At 43.2% G+C, this 19531-nt stretch overlaps 1 protein-coding gene across 4 annotated transcripts in view; it reads left to right on the top strand.

Annotated features, from left to right (window-relative positions):
• pard3ba (par-3 family cell polarity regulator beta a) overlaps positions 1-19531 on the top strand; it is a 99955-nt gene that overhangs the window by 37078 nt on the left and 43346 nt on the right. For 2 of the 4 annotated variants that reach the window (XM_058050741.1, XM_058050745.1), the window contains 8 exons: positions 1781-1966; positions 4434-4598; positions 5211-5279; positions 9378-9480; positions 10833-10980; positions 11062-11141; positions 13031-13075; positions 19194-19409. In XM_058050741.1, the coding sequence (XP_057906724.1) occupies positions 1781-1966; positions 4434-4598; positions 5211-5279; positions 9378-9480; positions 10833-10980; positions 11062-11141; positions 13031-13075; positions 19194-19409 (1012 nt within the window). The remainder of the gene's footprint in view (positions 1-1780; positions 1967-4433; positions 4599-5210; positions 5280-9377; positions 9481-10832; positions 10981-11061; positions 11142-13030; positions 13076-19193; positions 19410-19531) is intronic. The other 2 variants (XM_058050742.1, XM_058050744.1) reach the window with 2 other exon arrangements.

Raw genomic sequence — 19531 nt, 5'->3', positions numbered from 1 at the left:
CCTGTTTTGGTGTGTGATTTGTTTGGCTCCATTGTAATGGTAATGGTAATGGTTTTATTTCATTTGAACATGCATCAGATTGCAATTGAGTGCATCACATAATCAGTTCACAGTTCCACATGTCCAAAAGGAGTAGGAAGAAGCAAAGCTTATTAAATCCTACCCCTCAATCTGGTACTTTTACAATCAGTAACTGTTACATTTGTTCACTTCCTGCTTTCCATAATACAGTTTAAGGTTGTTTTTTTTTTTTTTAATAATGTACCTCGTACCCAAGTATGAGGTGATATGACCATACAATGACATTATGTGTACCACAGTAAGTGTCAATATAGTGATATATATAGCACATTATGACTGGTTCAAGACTCTTCGTCCTAGCAAACATCAACTGCTTGTATTGTTTCTTGAATTGGCTCATCGTTGTGCATTGTTTGAGGTCCTCACTCAATCTATTCCATAATTTGATTCCACATACTGAAATGCTATGGCTTTTTAACGTAGTCCTAGCATATAAGTGTTTCAAATGTAGTTCTTCCCTGAGCTCATATTTCTCCTCTCTTGTAGAGAAGTATTGGATGACATTTTATTATTTTAGGTAATTGATTGTTTTTAGCCTTATGCATTATTTTAGCTGTTTGAAGATTAACTATATCAGCAAGTTTAAGTATTTGTGATTTTAGAAATAAGGAGTTAGTATGTATTGTGGCTTATTTTGCAGCCGTGAACAATAAGAAAAGCCAAGACTTGTGGTGTAACTCTGTTAGTCTGGGACTGGCAACTAACAAGGGGGCAGTGGCTTACGGTTTCACTTTCCAGTTAAGAGCATGCGAGCAGGCACATGAAGGTGGTAATGAATGTATGTTACGAGCACAGTTGGACTCTGAGGCAAATTTTTTTGCATACATTTTTGACAAAAACTGAAATATGCGCCAACCACTGTAATACAGCCGGTGAATTCACTTGTCTTTGTGTCACGCAAGGAAACATCTTGCCCTGAAACTCTAACATGACCAGGCTGCTTTGTTGAATGTGATGTGATGTCACGCCTCTTGTCCCTGGATGACACAGCCTAGCGCCTTTCTCTTGGGATCCATTTTACTACGCTCTAATGACAGACAATTTCCGTCCTCTCTGCTGTTGATATTTCCCGACCCCATCTCAAAGTTGGCTGCTGTCGCCGCCTCCGCTGTCATTTTCTTAACATTGAATGAAGCAGGAGAGTGCTTGGACGAGGGGTAGGAAGTGGAGCCTTGGGGAAAAGAGAGTGAGAGAAGGGGAGGATTGAGAGATTAAATGTAAAGAATCAGGAGTGAGCGACATCGGTGTGTATACCCCCGGGATGGCTTATCACTTTTAAATGCTCCTCTGTGCCTCCATCTCCCCCACCCCCCACTGTGCTGGAGAAGGAAGTATGAAAAGGTTATTATGTTTCCTTTAAAAAAGGCTCGCTCTCCGTCTGTGCCTTTCATCTCCACATGGAATAACCTCCCTACAAGTAATGTGTTCTTCTTTTACTCTGCACCTTCATCTCTTTCCAGTAAAAAGCACCTGCTTCCCCCCTCAATTTATTTGGTCATTTCTTTCTGTAACTAATTTTTTTTTCAATTGTGATGCCAGAACATCCAAGATCAGTCAGTGCAGTTGATTTGGAGCCCAATCTTTAGTGGTTATACTGGGCTTCATATATTAAAAAGGGGCAAAGGGCTCTAGCTCATCTTTTTTTGAAATGCCATTCATTCACTTGGGCTTCCTGCATCCATCTTTCTCTCTCTTCTAGAAAGGTGAAGAAAGCAGGAGTCTCATACTGGAGGACGGCAGGGAGCAACTTATGTATGAGATTCCACTCAACGAGACGGGTTCCGCTGGCCTGGGAGTCAGCTTGAAGGGCAACAAGTCGAGAGAGACTGGCGAGGACCTGGGTATTTTCATCAAGTCCATTATCCATGGAGGGGCTGCCTACAAGGTAGAGCATCCTGTGTGTGTGTGTGTGTGTTTTAAAGCAAATTTTACACATTTGTTTGCTTAAAGCATTTTCCAGCATAAACATGGCTGAATGGTCTAAAATACAAATACGTATTTGAAACGCTGAAGACTCATTCAAAGATGTGATGATATGTAGTATTCTACACAGGTCACTAGGTGTTATGTTCATTCATTCATTCATTTTCTACCGCTTTTCCTCACGAGGGTCGCGGGGGTGCTGGAGCCTATCCCCGCTGTCTTCGGGCGAGAGGCGGGGTACACCCTGGACTGGTCGCCAGCCAATCACAGGGCACATATAGACAAACAACCATTCACACTCACATTCATACCTATGGACAATTTGGAGTCGCCAATTAACCTAACATGTTTTTGGAATGTGGGAGGAAACCGGAGTACCCGGAGAAAACCCACGCATGCACGGGGAGAACATGCAAACTCCACACAGAGATGGCCGAGGGTCAGAACACATTTACAGCAACACACACAAGCATGAGTCTTATTTATGTATTAAATTGCTTATTTATTATTATATATACTCTATTGGGTAGTGCGAGTGGAGCCATGACTGCTGGTGTAATTTCATGCGTAGAGGGCTCTAATAATGCTAAAAGTTATATTGCTCTCACTATGAAAGTATTCAATTCATAAACAAGGAGAAAATTCACGCATCACGGTTGTGTCCAATTAGTGATCAGGAGCTCGGTGAACTTGTTTGTTAGACTCTGCTTGTTATTGTATATTATAATTGAGCCCATTCAGCCTCCAGGGTATGCTCTCTATGATATTTAATAGCTGAGTAATGTGCTACATTAACAATTAAACATGTGTTTGTGGTTTTGAATTTTGTTAAGTAAATATGCTAATAAATGCGACTTATAGTTCAATGCAATTTATTTTCCTATTCTTTACACATTTTTTGACTGATGCGACACAATACTCTCCGGATCGACTACACGGCACAGATCACAATACACTGCAAAGCCAAGACTTAATGTGCTCTTACCATGTTCTCTCCGCCTGATGTCTTCCTGTTTCCTGTCATCTTGCCCCAATTCTTTGTCTTACTTCCTGACCATCCTTTGTGCAGACCCTTGACCCCCATTGACCTCGTGTGGCCTCTTCTCATCAACTCCGCGGTCACCTTATCTTGATCACCCAGCACTCACTTCTTGTGTGTATCACACAAGAAAGTACCACAACATTTCAGCACTTGGGAGATTCTGCCACTTGGCCTCAATTGTGTTGCCCCCCCCCCCCCCCCCCCCCCCCCCCCATGCTCTGTGCAAGGAACAGCACAGAACCAAAGACGGGAATGTGGTATTGTAGATAAACGGCTGGTCTGGGATCAGGGCAGCTAGACAGCAATTCCCTAAAAGCAGCTTCAGAAGCAGTTTTTCTGACAGCTGCACTCTGAATGAGCCAATAAGATATGTGACTGGCTGAGAAGCAGGTTTCTGGAACGAGATACCACATAAGAGGAAGAAAGACACCAAGAAAGGGAGACAGAGAGTGGCGAGGGAAGGGGAAATATACGCCGTCACACAACAGAAAGACTGGAAAGAGTCTGAAAAAGAGCCGAGAAAGAAAATGAAAAAGTGGAGACACTCAGCAGAGGCCCAATACACCAGGGTGTGCGTGTCTGTACGTGTCTCCTCCTTAGTATTGATGCATGCTAATGAAAAGCAGCACAGGCTCCTGATGAGACTTTGCGGCGGCAGGGCGGGGGCAGAGGAGGGGACGCCAGCGTCCACCGAGACACGTTGAGCACACCGTCATTCTGCTGGCAGAACAGGGGTGAGATGAAAGAGTCATGGCGAGATTTAACCTATTTTCATGAAACACATTTGATTGATGGATGCTGATCCACATCCTTTCATAGACCAGCATAAAGAGAACTCATTAAAATAACATACAGAGAGCAAAAAATACATTGGAACATGATATGTATGTGAATGAGTGTGTGGCGACGTCCCAGTCTGCATGTGACATCGGCCCAGACGTGACCTTGTTAATGAAGTGGGGTCAAAGTTCATCATGACCATAATGGGTCATTTATAACGCCATCGTCTTAATGGTTTGTCCTCATCTTTATTGTCCTTTTATTCCTTTTGCCCTTTGCTCGCTGTGTTCCTTATCAGTCACACTTTCTATCCCTCACTCATCTTCTTGCTCCATTTCTCTTCCCTCGCTTTCTCCCCAGCACCACTAAGCACGGCCTCTTAACGGAGGCTGCTTTTTAAAACACTTAGACATGATCTAGTGCCCACGGAGGCTATTCCATTAGCCGTGCTATATATTTATCAAGGCGCTTCGGCGCTCACAAGATTGGGAACTCCACAATTATCTTGCCTCCATCTCCAAGTGTCCGGCACTTTTTTTTTTCACTTCCTTGTGCGTTGTTTAATGTGCGTGGTTATGTTAACATTGGCACCAACGTCTTTCCACAGGATGGCCGGTTGAGAGTAAATGACCAGCTAATTGCGGTAAATGGCGAAGCACTGCTGGGACGATCCAACCACGCCGCCATGGAGACACTGAGACGGTCCATGTCCTCAGAGGGCAACGCCAGGGGCACCATCCAGCTGGTGATACTGAGGGCCTCTGCAGTGGAGGTAATATTAGGGCCCGATCAATAGGGTGGTATTTTAGAATGCAGTAATACCATGTTTATTGTCGTTAAGGGTTCCAGACGGGACTGTGGTAAGTCAATAAAATAATATTCCGAAATTTTCTTCTTTTAATATTATGACTTTATTGCCATCATAGAACATTTCCATTGTTGTTATTATTGTTATATTATGAGAAACAAACAAAACAATGGATACAACTTTTTTTTTAATTAGATTGTGGAAAAACATGTTCTGTAAAGTCAAAATAATATGGCAATGAAGTCATAATTAGGAGAAGAAACAGAAATAGTTGCTATTGCTTTGGACTCCCCTGTCCTGTGGCTATAATCGGCAGATAAAATCAATTATGATACACTACTTTGTCAAACAGTTTTCAAACCCAACTGGCTGTTTGCGTCCACACATAGCACCAGAAATTCTCATTGCACTTGAATGAAATGTGTGTGGCGTTCCCTGAGCCGATTAATGTAGCCAGCCCAAACACACTAGGTTATAAAATAACAATAATTAAATCCATGCATCCATCAAATTCTTATCAGGTGTTCACCAGCTACGCTTTCTATTGCTGCATGTGTTGCCTTCTTTTTCCTGTAGGGGCAGTCCATTTCTAACACCATAGCCGCTGTTAGCCAACTCACTCCTCACGCGGGCCCCCACTATCAGGTACGAGAGTCCAACGCCAGCCAGCCGCCTCTGCCTCAGCGCTCCTCCTCCCTCCTACCCACACTGTGGAGGCGAGCATCCGAGCCACTTCCTCACAACCACCGCCAGCGTTACGCTCAGAATTCCGGGGAGACCCACACCAGATACACGTTTGGGTTAAACCACATGGAGAGAAACAGTTGTTACACATTTGGCCTTGCACGCACCAATGTGCAGTACATTGAGGGCCCCCCCAGCTACAGGACCGCCTACGAGTTTGGCTTAAATAGACTCGCAGATTTAAAGAGGAACACAGAGTCCAGATGCACACATGGACATGCAAAAAACCCAACACAATATGCACACATGCAGTGTGACATCCCCCTTGACATGCACGGTCGCAGGCTTCCTCACAGTCGCATGCTGGATGGCATCCACGCTCATGACTGCGCGTACACGGAAAACATCAGGGCGATGGCGGGGCAGATGTACGGCGACCCGCCCCCTCACAGCAGTCAGATGAGCACACAGAGATACATAGACGCACATTATTACTCACACAACCAAGCACTCACTCGACACCATCACCTGCAGCTCTCTGGTGGACTCTGACCTGTGTGTGTATGTGTGTGTGTGCAACTCCCTTCCTGTCAAGTTGTTTCAATGCACCAAACTTACATTGTGCACTTGTTGTTTTTTTTTAAAACAAACTCCTCTTTTTTTGTTCTTGTCTCTGAGTAAAGTCACACTTTCTGTCTTGTTTTTTTGTTTCTTTTTTACTGCAACACAATGTACTTTACCTTCTTGTCTTGCTCGACATTCCTCTTTTAATAAAGCTCATCTAAAGCCTCCTGCATGCTGCTAATGCTTCCCTTTTGTTTTCCAGTGGTTAGCTTCCTCATCTGCTCTCCTCTTTGCTTATTACACGACACGTGGGCCTCTGTACCACTTTTTTTCACTACCACTTTTTTCTCTTTGCATTGTTCTTCTTTTGCACACATACTTTTGTCCTTTGTACTCACAACCGTGCAGTCAACGGTTCACACAACTGAGGGAGACAGACGTACAATGTTGCTGCAAACACCTTGCAGATGTGTTCAAGATCAGCTCAAGAAACTTTGCTGGCGGTTGATTGTTTTTACCACTCTCACGTGTTCATTCATTTTTCTACCTTTTCTTTATCTTCATGAGGGTCACGGGGGGTGCTGGAGCCTATCCTATCCCAGCTGTCTTTGGGCGAGAGGCGGGGTACACCCTGGACTGGTCGCCAGCCAATCACACGGCACATATAGACAAATAACCATTCACACTCACATTCATACCTATGGACAATTTGGAGTCGCCAATTAACCTAGCATGTTTTTGGAATGTGGGAGGAAACTGGAGTACCCGGAGAAAACCCACACATGCACAGGGAGAACATGCAAACTCCACACAGAGATAGATGGCCAAGGGTGGAATTGAACCCTGGTGTCCTAGCTGTGAGGTCTGTGCACTAACCACTCATCCGCCGTGCAGCCCCCCTCTCACGGGTTATGCTGAATATTACACCAGTGGATTTACTCCCAAAGATATTTCTCCCTTTTTATGCAAACGTCTTAAATCACATGTGTCCCGGGTGCAGGCATGTGATTAATATTTTAATGTAACTAGAGCTTGTTACACTGCTATTGTTTTAGTAATAAGCATAATGATAGATATTGCCACCATAGGTTGCCATTCAGGCTGACTGGGATTAAAATCCCGGTTCCAATTTATCTTTATCTTCCAATACATCATCACTGTCACGCCTGGCGTCAGTACCTTCCACCGGTGCCTGTACAGTTGGCACTCAGCCAAATGGAACGAGCGGAAACGGAACGGGTTCAGACGGCTCCACACCACTACACTACAGCATCATCTGGAGCAGTTCAGTATTTATTTCAACAACATGACTTTGCCATCTACTCGCCACAGATGTCAATTTCAGCCATGCTGCGTCACATGGCTTGGGAAACCGTTTGGCTCTGATCAACCAATCAGAGGACCAAAAAATGAAAAAAAATATTTTAGGTGCGGTGAATCTGAAATCTGAAATAGTGCCATTATTAATAACATGTATCTGACACGGGCAAGCACTCTTGCTTCTGAAGGCCCTGGGCAGATTATATTGACATGGCAAGACATAGAAGCTGAAATGTGATTGGACATCAAAAAAAAAAAACACTATGGAAGACATGCAGCCAATTTTATGGAATAAATACTAGAATGTAATTTGTAACTGGGGGTCAGTGCTTAGGCCAGCAGAGTAGGCTTTGCTGGCCCTGGCTGCACACCACTGGTATATAGTGTACATTAAATACATGTTGTCACAATAGGTACTTCAAACAATCATAATTTGTATCTAAACACAATTTGTATCTGTTTGCTTCCCGTTTTTCATAAAGACTTGTCATTCACACATTTTTCAGAGTTTGAGTTTTGAGTCACAATGCTTGTCATGGGAATGTCTTACATGAGAAATTGGATGGATTATGCTATGTGTAAACGTAAAAAGGGAAACTGCAAAGAGCATCTCTTATTGTACACGTGAGTGATAGCGAAGTTCTGAGGCAAGGCTAAGCCCTTCAGAAGCCTATTGTGCATATAGGCGGCTGTAGGTTTCAGCCAACCTAATAGATGGATCCCCTCCTGTTTACGTATTGTGGCGGGATTAAGATATAAAGACGGCCGTCTGCTTCGAAGCCTCAGGCGAGCTGTCAGGTTTCAGGGAGCGACTGAGCAATGATTCGTGTGTCACTGGTATTGTCAGAAGATCCCACCAATGTAGAAAAGTGATTGACAGCAGGTACAGTAGGCAGTAATGATGCCCCTGGGACTCTTGTGATAGGAAAACCTTTCATTAGTATAAGGCATGTTATGATTATCACATTTCTTTACGGTTTGTGACAGCTGTGCATCTAGTTTTCCAGGAGATGCTTCTTTAATCCTCTGCCAGTCCTCAATCTTCACCCGGTTCTTTTGTAATAATGTGAGGCTATTCCATAGCATTCTTCTCATCCTTCTGTCGGAAAAGGGATCTTGATTGCTTTCTATTGTGCACGAGTTAGGACTTTGCAGAGATAATAATATTCACTTGTGAGGTTGTGAATCAAGAACAGGTACATGTTTATTAGCTCCACCAAGCAGATGATATTTTTATTATGTTGGTGTTCAGCTTCCCATCTTCCTATCTCGAACCTTTATAAGGGGCTACCAGCTAGAATGGTCAACTTTCATCTTAATGCAAAGGAGTGAATGTTCTTGTTCCTAGCATAGTGTTGAGAAGTGTTTCTAAAATCCTAGTCAGATTGTTCCCATTGCTCTATTGATGGGAATTTCTGTGAAAATCTGCCTGCTTTTTGTGCGGGACTATCACAAAATCAATCCCTCATCACTTCCACATGTCCAAAAAGGAGTAGGAAGAAGCAAAGCTTATTTAATCATACCCTCTCTCGGTTGCAGTACATGTGTTCACTTTCTTGTATTCAGCAAAGTTGTTTGTGCATAACACCGTGTGTCAATAATGCCACTATAATGTTTGGTAAGACACACAAGCACCAGACTTTATCGAAGGAACAACAGGCTTTTATCGCAGGTTTCAATTATCTCACAACAGCATGGGCTACCGTCAACTCTCAACTTCCGACATCACTTCCTGTCTGCCCTCCACTCACCTCCCTCGGGGAACACACTTATCTCGGCCCGGTCTGGAACTGATTAACTGATAAATTCATGACATTCACATTCAATTAATCTTCTCAGAGGATTATTCTTCATCTGGTTCATGAAATCACTGCTGACCGGAAAACTGGGATATTAAAGCTTCACAGTAAATAACGCTTTAAGTTGTGAACGCAACCCATTCTTCGTATCCTCAGTCATTGGTTCAGATGCCGCCAACAAAAGGAATAAACAACACGAGTCTAAACCTACTGGGTAATAAGATAAGGGACCACAATCTTGTGATGTTTGAGTCAACATCATACATTTTTCATAAATCACATTTGGTTTGCATGCAGCACATATTTTTGCATATGAACCTTTAATATTAGTGTTTGTCATCTTTCCGCATCTTCTTTTTATTTTTGTGTTCCACAGGAGCCTCGGGGCCGCCGTGCGTCCCCCCGGGGGACCTCCAGACCCTCAGAGCTCAATGGCACCAGTCTCACTGACAAGTTTGTGTCTGGTGGCTCCGGTGGTGGTAAGTGTACGCTTGGTGTCTTTGAACTGTCACAACACTGTGTTTTGAGTATTTGTGGACTCCTGTTATCTGTAACAGTGCACACGGTATGTAGCGGTAGTGAGCTACACATATTTTTTTATGGCTTGTTTACTTTAATAATGTTCATTATATTAGCTGATACGCATGTAAAGGTGACCATAGGGCTGTTATGTCACATCCAGAGGGCTCTAATAATGTTAAAAAGCATCTTTAGAAGGTCTCACAACAGATTTTCTATGTCCTTATTGCAAAAGTATTTGATTCCTAAATAATAAATTCACTGATCGAACCACTTCACCACAATAAATGAGGGATTACTGAAAGTCTGAAAGGTTAGTACTGTATAGTGCCCCGATAATGAAGCTAACATACGTACATGTTTCCGTACTGTGGAAGGAATCTGGAGTACCTGAAAAGACCTTACACAAGTTGAGCATGTCAACGCTACACAGATATGAACTAATTGCAACAAAAATTTGAACCTGCAACCTTCCTGCTTTGAGATAACTGCAGTGTGCTTCCCGCTTTAGGAAGATAATGCATCTCTTTCATGCTTTGTTTAAATGCGACGTTTACATCTCAGCCTCACCCCTGTGTGTTTATACCGGCAGAAGAGAAAGTCATTACCAGTGTTTTTTTTCCCTGAATACTGCATTTGCTTTTCATGTGGAAAAGATCTGACCTTGGAATCATTATGTTGATGTAATTGCCTAATTTGCATAAATCGTTTTGTGCCGCATATGTGCCGTGCAGAAAAACAACAAAAAAAATCTCATTCTCTGAGTGAGACTCACAAAGTGATTTTTACTCGTTCTTTGTTGCCCATCCTCCTACAACCCCCCCTACCCCCCTCACTGGAATACTGGGAGGTTGTCAGTTCTCCATCTGATTGTGATGGCCGCTGTATGAACATTTTGTGGTGTGTTTTGATGCCCTTTTTTTTTTTTTACTGTGAGGGTTTTATTTATGGAAATGTTCCAAGAAGAGAGAAGTTTGAGTGAGATATTTGCATGGAAATGTTTCTACTTTGTAGAGTAGTTTGATATGAGATCGTTTCCAAATGCGTGAGCTTGCTGACCCTCCACATACTGTATTTTTTTTCTAAGTGCCTCTTCTTGCAGTGTCTTGTACCCACTGATTATTACCAATAGATCAAAGTGTGCACTCCCTTTCAGTTTTTATGTAGCCTTTATTACCTCCATGTGCCGAGCTCAAAGCATTGTCATTCTTACAAGAATAACTGGAAAATGTGCCTGAAATGGTGTGGAAAATGTGCACAAGCTAAAAACCCAAAAGGAAAAGGACTGAATGATGTCTGTGTTTATGCCCAGCTCTGCATCCCGCTGCGACCACCAATGGCAACCACGGTCACTATGGCAATAACCAGGAGTACTCCAAGGAAGCCTTCCCCCCACTGCCATCCTCAGGCGCAGTGCAGGAAACGACTAGAGAGCCAGCACTCCATCCCTCGCCATACAGGTGATATTGGCAGTCATTTTTATGTCTGTCTGCTGTCATTCAAGACAAAGTAGTGTAAACTCTTACCTGTCTTTTTTGCAGTAAGGGTCCCATGGATGGCCGGGTGGCCAACCGCAAGGACGACATGCCTCGCAACAGAGCGTCCAAAAGCATGGACCTGGGTGAGCTCACACACCAGCAATAACATCCTTCTTATCACGTCTTTGTTGGGATGTATAGAGCCCTCCTATCACCTCCTAGCTTGGGGGATCTGACCCCCCCTGAACTGTTAAACCCAAAGGCTTTCCAGCCAACTTGATGAACACACGGTGTGTTTGTGCACGCACATGAATTGAAGGCACAAGGTTTCCAATCCTTGTTATGTGTGTGTGTGTGTGTGTGTGTGGATTGGGAAAGGCTTATTTCCTTGTATTAACCTGTAATGATGCCCACCTCTGCGCTTGTCCCCGCCAGTCATTTTTGACACTTTTCTTCAACATTCTTGTTTCCACCAGACCTTGTAATTATTTTTCTTTAATTTTGGTTCCTTTTTGCCTCAGCATTGCTTTCATCATTTCCCACTCACAGCCCTCGCTCAATGCGAAAGCCAACAAATCCGCCCGCGTCTCTTGTCTCTCCATCTCCTCAGCCTCTGATTTCCAATCCTGGTTCATTAGGTTCAGTGGATTGGCTTTCTTCCTGCAGCGAACGCCTCTGCCATCCGATCTGATTGGCTTTCATTATGGTCAAGGGTGGTCTCTCCCTCCCTCCCTCTCTGTTCTGCCCCACCGATGGGCTCCCTCCACTGACCTCTTTCTTCTGACTCAATCGTTGGCCTTCCTTTGTCTCAATCTGTTTATATTTCTTCCATGTTATCTTTCCACTTCTATTCCTCTCTATTGTGTTTTTTCTGAAGCAGGCACCGCCGCTCACATGAGCGGAGCGCATACCTTCCGTCAGGCTCTGCTATCTCATGTATCTGAGCTTTATCAATGCCGCAGTGCAAGGCGGCTTTTATTAAACGCCACTTGACCAAAAGAGGTGAGCACCTTCTGTTGACCTTGAATACCTTTTAGCAAATACTCTCTTGACTGGAGTTTAAGTACATACTCAGGTATTCCACCAGTCATCAGGCATGGTGTGTGCATCCTCCTAACACTGTTTTTAGAGCCTGCTACTGTATATGTGCAGTTATTAGGAATGTATATAATTATTATAATTCAGAATTTCATGTATTATTATAATTAGGGGTGACAGTGGCACAGGATGTAGAGCAAGTTGTCCAGAAATAGGAATGTTGGCGGTTCGATCCTCGCTCCTTCCACCCACTGTCACTGTCTTGTCAGTGGGCAAGACACTTCACCCACCCTGCCCCCAGCTGCCCACACTGCTGTATGAATGCGACTGGGTGTTCCTGGGTGGTCGGAGGGGCCGTAGATGCAAATTCACAGCCAACCTACTATAGGTAACCTACTAGGTTACCACCACTAGTGTGTAACAGAGGAGTGAGAGAATAATGGATTCACTTCATTGTGCATGATTATATATCATTTTTTATATTTTTCTCCATTTGCACACCTTAATCGCCTAGCGATGGCCCCCCCACGCCCGAATCCCAGTATCATCACAGCCTGTCTTGTTTCTCACTCGTCGGCCTTGTGGGAAAATTGACCTCATAAAAAATGAAAATGATTATTTAAGCGAAAGAGCAGCCCAATGAAAACCTATTATTGTCTCCCGTGGTTCTGTCCGTGGTGGCCACCTGCAATCATGTTGAGCTAAATGAGGTGTTTGACTGCTTTGCTGTGCGGTCACCCTTTCTACTTTTTTAAAATTATTTTTCCCAGTGTCTGTCTCCATCCGTGTTCTCTCATATTCACAATATCACTATTTGTCCCTTTTATTTTATTTACTTTTTGCTTTGTTTTCAATTTCTTTTGCCAGCACCAACAGATGTTTTTCACTCAATGCAGTGGTGTGTTTATTTAGTTTTGTAGTTATGGACTAGAATATACAGTGTATATGACAGAAACATTGTTTTTATAGTGTCTCTTTTCTATATGTCTTCTAGTGGCCGACGAGAGTAATGTGAGATCACTGGTTGGACATCACAGTGGTGAGTTACTGCATTTCAGGTTTCTTCATTACCCTTGTTTAGAGTTCTACTGGTCCTGTAACAGTCGGGTGCTGTTTATATATGACAATATATATGTATATAATTGAATTGTGTTGCCTTTTAAGTTGACACCTAGTGCCCGCAAAGTGGCACACAAATTGATGGAATATTTTCCAATACACCTCTGACTATGTGTCTGTTAGTAATGTGCCTTTGCAACGTATGGTAAGTAATTAACCAAAGGCTCTGTGCCATACTGCCGTTTAACAATTCCATCTGCCTGCGTCTAAATATTGACATCATACAGTGTCATACGCCTGCAAATTCCAATTTTTTGGCCATGAATGGTAGCTAGAAAAACGTAACGTCCAAATACATGTGAGAAATGCCTGAAATATGTGATAACATGTCATGGATGTGAAGTGCAGCGTTGTGAAGGATGAGCTGCCCATCTGGAATGGAATGGAATGGCCTTTATTGTCATTATACAAGATGTACAAGATTGGAGAGCTTCCCCTTTCAGTGCAGTAGTCAAGTTAAAAAAAAAAAGTATATAAAAGGAGAGTAAAAAAGACAATTTAACAAAATATATACAAGATATCCAAAATATACACATAGTATTGCACAGGAGCATATGCAGGAGCAGACATATTGCAGATATATTAATTTTATTGCAATGATAAATGGGTCATAGTGCAAATAATGACTGGTGTATGAGTAGATGAGTAAAGTCACATATGAGTGTATTGTATTGGGTTGTTATATAAATACATATGTTTGAGGTAGTAACAGAGGCAGTGATGGAAATATTGGACATTTGCATTACGCTAATGACCGGGCACGTTGTATGTTTGAGTTCAGGGTGGTAATGGTAATGGTAAAAAAAACACCTTGTAATGGTGAAAACAGAAGAAAAACCGCCAGAGGACCATAGGCGAACTGCAAATCGCTATGCAAAGCTAGCCTTCAGACCTTTTGAATTTGGGATGATTTGTGGTCTGTCTTCCATCTTTCCATCGTCCGTCTTTCCAAATGGGTGCTGATATGTGATCAACTCCTATTCAGTTTGAAGCCAGTTTGAAACAAGTATGATGGTTGTCTTAACTGGATTATGTCAGGCCTGATTCTTCTCTAAACCCATATGCAGCAAACAAAGCCAGCTGCTGGCGAAACACAACTGCCCCGAAGCCTGTAACTGTAGCCTGAAATGCCTCTCATTCAGCAGTTCTTCACCTCCTCCTCTCACTTCTCCTCCTCCTCATCCCACTCCTCCCACCTGCTCCGCCGCAAAGGTTTTCCTGGAATTTCTGATCACCACCTGTAACCCTGCAACCCAGGATAAATAAGGAGATCTATTTCTGCTCCACGGCATTCCACTGATGTTGTTTTTCTCTCGTCTCCCGCCGACGTCTTTGCTAATGCGTATTGACAGTGCTTTTGCGTGTTTTTCATTTTTGCTGACACGGCATATTGGGCTGGCTTCCTGTGCTACACCCCCTCAGCCCGCCCCGGCTCTTAAATGGCCTCAGTGTTTCTTTATGGGCTTTGACATATTTCATTAGATGGATGGTCTTAAGAGGCCTGCCTGGCTTCTTTAATCTGGCTAAAACCTTCTTTTCCTCTCTGGCGAGAGTGCTTCACTCTTCTCTCTTTCCTCTCACTCCCTCGTTCTCTACTCTTGATTCCTTGGTCTTATGAGTCTCGGTCTTCAATCAAGGTCTTGGGTTTTTCCTTCCTTTTTCGCTCTTTTTGTTCCCTTTTCCCTCTTCTATCTCTTACTCTGCTGTATTTATTCTTGCATGATGTTACTATGAGCTTGAGGCTTGTGGAATTTCCTCCACCATGCTGGCTCTGGCCCAGTGTAGTTCCTCATGTGACTTGCCTGGGAGCTAATCCAGCAATGAGAATGTATCTCTGTGTTATATGCACTGGATGTTTATGTGTGTCAGAAGTATGACTCTTTAGCGCTGCTGAGCTGTGTTTTCACCCCTTGCTTTAAAAGCTTGCTGTAATGGCGAAACCGTTTCAACTGAACGTAGCGATCCTGGTCGGGAGTCTCTTTCCTGGACGCGGTCTATCGTCAACAAAGCCTGTCGCGTTGTGGCGTTCAGGCAAGTTTCTGATTGTGAGTTGGGAACAGGCCATATGCATGGCGATGTCATGCTCAAACTGGCCTCCACTGTACCCAGTACCTGGAGACGTTGTTGACGTAGCATGATGCCGTTCACTGGACTAACAATGCTGGCCTTTATATAGGCCTCCAAAACCATCATGAAGAGAGAAAAAAACATCACACTGTACTATAAGTGGCATTTATTTATACATTTGGAGACCACAGAGATATTCATTACATATTACATAATACCTAATAATAATAATAATATTACATAATACAGGCTGTCTGGTATGTTAACATAACACATCACATGCTCATTCAGCTACACAGTAGCGTAAAGAGCATACCTGGGAGGCTGAATAGGCTGTACTCCCATAACAAGCCAGAGTCTGACAAACCAGTTAACAGTTGCGACAGGCCTTCTGTGTCCAGAAAATAAGGTTATTCAGCACTGAAATGTGGCACTTTTACCTTACCTTACCTTACCTTTACATCAGCACCGATGCCATGACGCATGTCTTCCAATTCACGTCACAGTCCTAGTCCCACCACATTACATGTCCCCTTTTAGTACAACCATACTCCCTCTTCAACTCCGATCCATACCCTACCACTCCTACCATCCTGCTATGGTAATCCAGCAGAGGATTCGGTAATTATGAAATGGCTTTTTAAGTCCCCTGCAGTTATTAAAGCCATCCATCTCGTCAGAGGCTGCATACATGCGGTGCATATGTCCCCATAGCCTAATACTGTATATTTTAACAGCAAAACTCAATTACAGCCACAGCAGCCACTCCAGACTCTGATGCAGGTTTCAAGTGTGGGCAGTGAAGGATGGACCAATGATTACTCTTTCATTGGAGTGCCTTGGTTTGGCCTCATCTTGAATTGGCATTTAGTGACAAGACGGGAGGTAGGGGTACTAAGCTTTGTGCAGGGTGAATGAACAGGATATGCACAATACTGTCTCCATTAGGCATGCTAATCTCGTCTTGTAATTGCCGTATTTTCTGGACTTTTAGTCACTCCAGAGTATAAGTTGCATAAGGCCAAAAATGCATAATTATGTTGATAAAAACATACATAAGTCGCACTAGAGTCTAAGTCGCATTTTTTTTGCAAGTAATTTATTTTACGAACTACTTTTAAGAACAGGCTGAATAGGTGTAAGATATGCTAACACAAAAATAAACGTGAACAGAAAAGTTGTCCAGTGTTTATGTAACACACACATTTTTTTTCATTTATAAGTCGCTCTGGAGTATAAGTCGCAGGAACAGCCAACCTATGAAAAAAAGTGCGACTTATAGCCCAGAAAATACGGTACACACTTTTAAGATCATAATCACAGAGGAGTACTTTCGCGTCTATATATCTATTTGTCTTGTTCAAGATTCTTTAAGTTAAGTTAATCTATTAAGATTCATGTGACTTGGTTATTTTAATTTTTGTTTTGACCAGCGTGAACACAGGCTCCTATGAAGGTCTTTGTCATATATTTTGATATTAAAAATGTGTTAGGAGCTAGTCTCCTTGACACTGTTTTATTGGCCGATCTTCAGATATTTGTATAGAAAGCCAAGCATTTTTTTTTTGCATTATTGTACGTCTTATGTGGATGTCCATAAATTCATTTGATGTGTTTTCTCACCAAATCCTATTTGAAGAACTATGGCGGAGCACTCTTGTGTCTCCCTGGCAACCAATCATCATCCCACTGTCTAAAACTCACACATACATACATACACTTTCACCAGCAGTTCAGATGGAGTGGGCACTTTCTTGTAACCGTGGCAACCTTTCTACAATTATACAGATCTGCTGGTGCAGGTGTTGGGTGTTCAGAGGCACTGTTGGGTATGTTATAACTGTATAACAGGGGTGGATAAACTACATCCACGTACAGCCCCCATATGAATTTCAGTGCTATTGTGGTGAGTTTGAGTCACACATGAAATAACCAAAGATATTGTTACACAGCATAAACAAAAAGAACACAAGTCAACAGAAATATAACCTACACACTTATTCATATAAGCTTCTACACACGACTTGTCAAAAGTACACCCATATCGTCCCACCGCAAAGCATTCTGGGTAGTTTGCGGGAGACTCTCCCAACACGTCGCACTGTTTATCGTTTTTTTGTCATGGAGGTAGCTACTCTTGATACTGACTGTTCCATCAACAACATTGTACCGGACTCCTGACACAATTACTGTTGGATTGACTGTTTAGAAGGTATTACACACATTTTGCCTGTGCGTTGTCCTGCAGTTTGCCATGACAATGCGTGTCACTTATTTATGTCACGCCTGAAAAACATGAAGACCAGTTTATGCACTGTCACAATCCCAATCATGTGAATGAGACACGCTTTGATGCGCACCGCCTGCAGTGCATTCACGTTGCCTTCACAAGTAGTAGCACACTGGCACGGAGCCCCACACAGTTTACACGTACTTCACACCTGTTTACCACCAGTTTACTCATTGGCAAGCAGAATTGCATACCACTGCATGGACAAAATGCATAAGTGTAAGTGTGGCTTTGAATTAGTTACATGGGACTGCGAGTCGTGTGACAGTGACAGTATGAATGTGTTTGTGCGCCGCCTGCAGGATGCATTGTCAGCAAAGAGCACTATTTAGATATTTCTGAAATGTGTGCTTACTTCTACTCTTCAGATTATGATAATGTTAACTGAGCCTTAAGTAATAGTGCAATAAGATCTGCTAAAGGGCTTAAACTTGTTACAGCCGTGAAGGCTGCACTGCCCATCATCTCGGCCTGGTTGCTTTTTAGGCTGCCTGTCAAATTTGTGCACCAGCTTGAGTCAGTGGCAATCAGGTGGACATGATGCAAACAGATCCACGAGAGCATCTGCCGGCACAGTGGGCAGCGATATGTGATAAACGCTGATTTCACCCTCCATTGGATCAAGCTGGCGATGATAGCCACCTCTCTGGAACCCATCCATCCCATTAAACCCTCATTATTCATTTACCTCCAGCCTTAACCACCTGCCACGCATGGAGTGAGCACAGCCAGACTCTCAGACCCCTTCGAAAAAGTGAACTGTGCTTAAATTGCGTTTAAATGTTGGGGTGGGAGGGGTTCCACCAAAATCTTCAAACTATACTCACGCACCCACACAGTTTTTGTGTGTATGCAGTGTGCTCTCAAGGAGCTTAATTCTATCAGGCTGGAAGCCGGACAGCCATAATTACATTTGTGACACAAATCCTGCCTCTCAAATTGAGCGTTTTATTCTCGAGCGCTCCCCCCTCTCTATTTATAACCCCTTATTCCCCACAAATCCTACTTCCTCCCAGAAAGTCAATTTAGGACTTAAAAAGGCAACTGTGCTTACCCCCCCATCCACCCACCCTCCACCTCCTTTGAGTGTGTTGTCTCTTCAGTTTCGCTTTGCGTTTTCCTCGCCCAATTCTGAACACTTTGAAGCTCCTGGAGCAACAAGAAAATGTTAAGTACTCGGTGCCATCATTCCAGAAAGTCATTCATATATAGGATATTTTAAGTTGCTGAAAAAAACACCACTTGCGTCTCTTTATAACTGCTTAGACTCGCTTATGACTTTTTCATTGTCCTACACAGCTTCTTGGCCTCCATTCATCCACGTCAACTCTGGTGGTAGGAAAACTTTAGGGGGGGAAAGGTGTGGGAAAAGTCGAAGCTGATGCAATGCAAATAAACGTGACTTGCTTTTTGAGGAATTGCTTTGAGGTCATACAGATTGCACAACAGCAGCTAAACGAGGGACTCACTGAATCACTAATTTTGTGGGAGGTTTATTTTAACCCTCCTGTCATGTCCACCACTCTGTTGAACTGTTCATAACTCATTCAATCAATTTTACAAAAGCCGTCCCTCTCGGTACCGGAGAAGTCACACAGAATATTGTGTCGAAATGTTTTTTTTTTTTTTTATATCTCCCTTCCATATGTGCTTTTTCTTTTTTTTTGCTGTCTCGCTCCAGAAGGTACCACTGGAGGAACACTGGGCCCGACCCTGGGTCTCTGGAAGTCCAGCTCCCTTGAAAGTCTCCAATCAGCCATGTCAGAGGCCAAGCAAAACCACATCAAGGCCCAGGTGCCATTTCATCGGCCACGCCCAACAATGGTCCGGGGACGTGGGTGCAACCAGAGTTTCCGCATTGCCATTGACAAGTCCTATGAAGGACCTTCTGAAGATGGTGAGGCTTAAAACCCAGAATGATTGCCTTCTGACTGCACTTGTATGGGAGTGTTACTGGACCTTACACCTTAAGAAAGGACTCTACTCATTCTACTCAGCCTTTAAACTGCGCTGGCACCA

The sequence above is a fragment of the Doryrhamphus excisus genome, chromosome 16, assembly GCF_030265055.1.
Source record: "Doryrhamphus excisus isolate RoL2022-K1 chromosome 16, RoL_Dexc_1.0, whole genome shotgun sequence".
NCBI classification, from domain to species: domain Eukaryota; kingdom Metazoa; phylum Chordata; class Actinopteri; order Syngnathiformes; family Syngnathidae; genus Doryrhamphus; species Doryrhamphus excisus.
This window is presented reverse-complemented; position numbering and strand designations above follow the sequence as displayed.